At 60.9% G+C, this 4,775-nt stretch overlaps 1 protein-coding gene across 1 annotated transcript in view; it reads left to right on the top strand.

The window, feature by feature from the left end:
* Window positions 1-4,329, top strand: part of DAPK3 (death associated protein kinase 3) — a 5,314-nt gene extending 985 nt beyond the window's left edge. The window contains exons 2-8 of the mRNA XM_009636680.2: window positions 602-962; window positions 1,157-1,286; window positions 1,467-1,515; window positions 1,671-1,697; window positions 1,798-1,950; window positions 2,574-2,619; window positions 2,844-4,329. Of these exons, the coding sequence (XP_009634975.1) occupies window positions 602-962; window positions 1,157-1,286; window positions 1,467-1,515; window positions 1,671-1,697; window positions 1,798-1,950; window positions 2,574-2,619; window positions 2,844-3,386 (1,309 nt within the window). The 3' untranslated portion in view covers window positions 3,387-4,329. The remainder of the gene's footprint in view (window positions 1-601; window positions 963-1,156; window positions 1,287-1,466; window positions 1,516-1,670; window positions 1,698-1,797; window positions 1,951-2,573; window positions 2,620-2,843) is intronic.
* Window positions 4,330-4,775: the final 446 nt, after the last annotated feature.

Below are 4,775 nucleotides of genomic sequence, written 5' to 3'. Positions count from 1 at the left end.
GGCGGCGGGGGGCTGGCCGGGGCGGGGAGGGATGGGGGTCAAATGCCCAGAGCCCTGCCTCCCCCCTGGCCCCGACCACAACTGCTTTGAACTAAGCTGTTGGCTGTGGTTACTCTTATTTCAGGCATTTCCCTGGCCTGTCCACCTTCCCCTTCTGAGCTTTATGGTCCCCTGAGACCACCAGGCTCTGGGCTTTGCTCTCGGGAGCAGCCTGGGGATTCTTGGCTGGAAACAGGGGCTGATGGGCATCTCCCACCCCGGGTGATCACAGCAGCACCCAAGCAGCGGGGAGGGTCAGCAGCTGCCGCGTCCCTGGGAGGAATTCCCTTCCTCCATCCCAGGCAGCGCTGGGGTTTACGTGCCTGCTTCGGTGATGCCAGGGTCTGTAAATCCTGGGAGCATGCTGGGAGCAGGCGGGCATCATTGCTTGCGCACTGGGAGGACCCCGATTCCCGACAGACCCCATGGAAACCCTGCGTCCTGTGCAGCACAGCGTCCCTGCATGCAGTGTCCCCCATCCGGTGCTGACCCTGCTGCCAAGCACATGCCGGCACATGCGATGCAGGAGGTCCTCTCCTCACCTCCTCCCTGCATCCCGCAGCGGCCAGTTTGCCATTGTACGAAAATGCCGGGAGAGGAAAACTGGTCTGGAATATGCAGCCAAATTCATCAAGAAGCGTCGGCTGTCGTCCAGCCGTCGGGGCGTGAGCCGGGAGGAGATCGAGAGGGAGGTGGACATCCTGCGGGAGATCCAGCACCCCAACATCATCACGCTGCATGACATCTTCGAGAACAAGACAGACGTGGTGCTGATCCTGGAGCTGGTCTCGGGCGGTGAGCTCTTTGATTTCCTGGCTGAGAAGGAGTCCCTGACAGAGGAGGAGGCCACCCAGTTCCTCAAGCAGATCCTGGATGGGGTGCACTACCTGCACTCCAAGCGCATCGCCCACTTCGACTTAAAGGTGAGGTCTGGGAGGTGCAAACGCCCCGTGCTCGGCAGCTGGGGAGCAGGGATGAGTGTCCAGGCTGCTGCAGAGCAGTGGGGCTGGCTCTGGGATCTCTCCCTACTTGAGGCACCTGTCCCCTCCTCCGGGCAGCACAAGGCCCTCAATGGGCCACTCTGGGCAGGTTAACACCAGCTCCTTCCCCCCTGCAGCCAGAGAACATCATGCTGCTGGACAAGAACGTGCCAAACCCTCGCATCAAACTCATCGACTTCGGGATTGCCCACAAGATTGAAGCTGGGAATGAATTCAAGAATATATTTGGGACCCCAGAGTTTGTAGGTGAGCCCCAGCTGGCTGTGTTCCTTTGGTGCCTCTCTGGGCTCTGAAAGCTTTGGCTTAATCCCAGAGCGATGCCCAAAGCCCTGGTGCAGCAGACTGGGCAGCTGCTGGCATGTGTCCATGGGGACAGGCTTCTTTCCCCTGGAATAAACCTGTTTTCTCCCCTCTTCCCTTCTAAAGCCCCAGAAATTGTGAACTACGAACCCCTGGGGCTGGAGGCCGACATGTGGTGAGTGATGAGTTCCCTCCGAGCACCTTCCAGTGGCACCAGCAGCCACTCCCCGGGACTGGGGTCGTGCCGGCGTATCTCCCTGCCAAAAATGCAGGGAGAGGGGACCGACGGCGCTCTGCAGGGCTTCAGCCTCATCTTCCTCTCTCTTCCAGGAGCATCGGGGTCATCACTTACATCCTGTGAGTATAAGGGGAGTCTGGGGGAGATGGGCTCTGCAGGCCGAGTCCCCCACCTCAGGCTGTCGCCTTTTTGGGGTGTCACAACCTGCTCTCGCCGCAGGCTGAGCGGAGCCTCCCCCTTCCTGGGGGAAACAAAGCAAGAGACCCTGACCAACATATCCGCTGTCAACTACGACTTCGATGAGGAGTATTTCAGCAACACCAGCGAGCTGGCCAAGGACTTCATCCGCCGCCTGCTTGTCAAGGACCCCAAGTGAGAGCCAGGGAGGAGAGCTGGGGATTACCCTGGGAGAGGGGACCGTCCCTCCTGCTCCGACCCTCCGCATACAGGCAGCTCGCACATCTCCTGCCCGTGCTAGGGTTTAGCTCTGAGCCTGCCTGCTGCTGGCCCATCCTCTGCCCATCCCTGTTGTGCTGTTTTTTTATAAATCCCACTTATTCCCCCACGCCCCTCCTGCTGTTTGTGTTGCAAAATATCTTGAAGCCAAATTCTCTCCCCCATGTCAGGCATGGGGTGAATTCTGGGACCACCTTCAGGGTGCAGCAGCTCAGATGAAAAGGAGGGAACGGGGTTTGGAAGGGATCAAGGGCTGACCGGAGCACCCAGGATCCTGGGCTGGGGCGGGAGCAGCGGTGCTGTGCCTCAGCCGGGAGGTTCGTGTGGGCTCTTCTGTGTGGATTTGCTCTCGGGAGGCTGGCTGAGCACTTGGGAGCTGGATGCGGCCCCTGTCTGGGGTGGCCCCTGAGTACAGCGAGTTTGTCTGGGCTCATCCGTGCCCCGAAGGTGGTAGGATCCGAGCTGCTCTTCCAGGAGTTTAACTGGGACAGAGGCAGCAAAGCCTCTGCCCCTTGGTCGCAGCCTTGCTGTCGTTGCAGGAAGCGGATGACCATCGCTCAAAGCCTGGAACACCCTTGGATTAAGGTGAGAAGTTAAAGAATCGGCACCTTTTGGGTGTCAGACATCCAAGAGGTTGAGGGTGGCTGTTGATGCACCAGCAACTCCCCGCTGCTATTCCAGCCCCAGAGGTGGGGCTGGTTTGGTGCCGCTGGCGGCCATGCTGCCAGGGGTCCAGAGGGGGATGCCAAAGCCATCTGGCTCCTGCTGTCCTGGCTGTGCCCCATGCCTGTGGCTGTCCCTCTCTGCAGGTGATCAAGAGGAGGAATGTCCGCAACGAAGACAACAGCAAGAAGCCAGAGCGCCGACGGCTGAAGACCACCCGCTTGAAGGAGTACACCATCAAGTCCCACTCCAGCATGCCACCAAACAACACATACATCAACTTCGAGCGCTTCTCCAAGGTCATGGAGGAGGTGGCTGCAGCAGAGGAGAGCCTCCGAGAGCTAGAGAGGAACAAGAAGTCCTTCCAAGAGGACATCGAGGCCCTGCTGTCCATCTATGAAGAGAAGGAGTCGTGGTACAAGGAGGAGAACGAGAGCATCAGCCAGGACCTCCGCCAGATCCGTCAGGAGCTACAGAAGACGGAGGCCCTGAAAAAGCAGGCGCAGGAGGAGACCAAGAGCGTGGTGCAGGTGGCCAACGGCCTCAAGAGGCGTTACCGAAAGCTGGAGAACCACTATGAGGCGTTGGCCAAGCAGGTGGCCTCGGAGATGAAGTTCGTCCAGGAGCTGGTGTGGTCCATCGAGCGGGAGAAGCTGCAGAGCGGTGAGGGAGACGGCAGCATCCGCTAGCTTGGTCGGTGCTGGGGTCGGCTGCCCTGGGGCTGAGGTTGGGTCGTCCCTCCCAGATCCCCCCTACTGACCTTCAGCAGCAGGCAGCACCGAAGGGACCTCGGTGGCTCTGCCCCTTGCTTGCCTGAGGAGCCGGTCCACCGACAGCCTTCGGTAAATGTCCCCAGGCTCCGTTGGGCTCGTGGTGGCACGCTGCGGGGCTTGCACCTCCCTGGAGACCCCCACCTCAGGGGGCTTGAGTTGTGCTCACCTGGGTTTTGGCTTCCTGCTTGCGGCTCTTGCTTGGCTTGCCGTCCACGTGCTCCCGGCTGCTTCACCCCTTGCTGCCGCAGGGCTCCGGCACCAGACCTCCCCTCCCTGCCCCATCCAGGGCCTGGGTCTCGGAGCTGCCGCAGCACCCTGCCAGGGGGGATCTTGGTGAGGAGACCCCTTGTCTAAACTCTGGCAGCAACTCAGCGTCTGCCACGCGTGAGCCATGATTGAGGACCAATTCCTGTGTGGCCCAAGGCGTCGCAGCCCCATGGGTGACCTCAGCTTGTTGTCCCCTGCTCCCACTGGGGCATCACACCCCCCTGCACCCATCCCACCCCTCGGTCCCACTGTGCGCTCCCCCTTTTAACAAAATAAAGGTTTCCATGCTCCAGGGTGGCCGCCTTGGCTTCTACCATGGGAGGATGGGTGGTGGGAAGGATGCGCCGGGGGGTGACAGCTCCTCTGCTGTGCCCCCAAATGGTGTTTGTGCTCCCATCCCAGAGGGATTTCCTTAATTTGGGAGGAGAAAGACTTTTTTTTTTGCCTTACCGGCCCCAACGCTGGCAGACAAGCTCTCCGCGGGCTTGGAGGGGGCTTTGGGGCTGGGTTGCAGGATGCTCCCAGTCTGGGGGAGCCCGCAGCCCCTCTTGCCTCAGACCCTGGGGGAGATCTAGGAGGCTCAGGGAAGTTTGAGGGCTGGTCTTGGAAATTGGAGAAGGTCTGTGAAGTTTGGGGAGGTTCCTGGGGCTTGGGGAGGGCCCTTGGGTGCAGGGAGGGTGCAGGGTTTCTGTGGGGTCCCTGGCCTTTTCCCCAGGCATCCCCCTTTTGTAGGGGACCAGCCAGATCCTGTTTGCCTGGGAACAGAGTGGACCAGGGGTGAGCCCCGCTGTTACTGGGGCCAGGAAGGGCTGCTGGGCTCTGACATCAGCAGGATATGCGCAGGCAAGTGCAGGAGAGCAGTTGGTGGCCAGGGCCAGGGAGCCAGAGCATGGCCTGGACCCTGTCCCCTTGCCTCTGGCCTCCTGGGGACAGCGCAGGGACAAGGTCCCAAAACCTCCGCTTTCTACAGAGCATGCGTGAGGGCCGGGGGCCGGGTTTCCGCTGGGAGCACCAAGGGGTTTCCGGCACACGTGGCAC

Source organism: Egretta garzetta, unplaced genomic scaffold (assembly GCF_000687185.1).
Source record: "Egretta garzetta isolate BGI_Z169 unplaced genomic scaffold, ASM68718v1 scaffold4, whole genome shotgun sequence".
Classification (NCBI taxonomy): Eukaryota; Metazoa; Chordata; class Aves; order Pelecaniformes; family Ardeidae; genus Egretta; species Egretta garzetta.
This window is presented reverse-complemented; position numbering and strand designations above follow the sequence as displayed.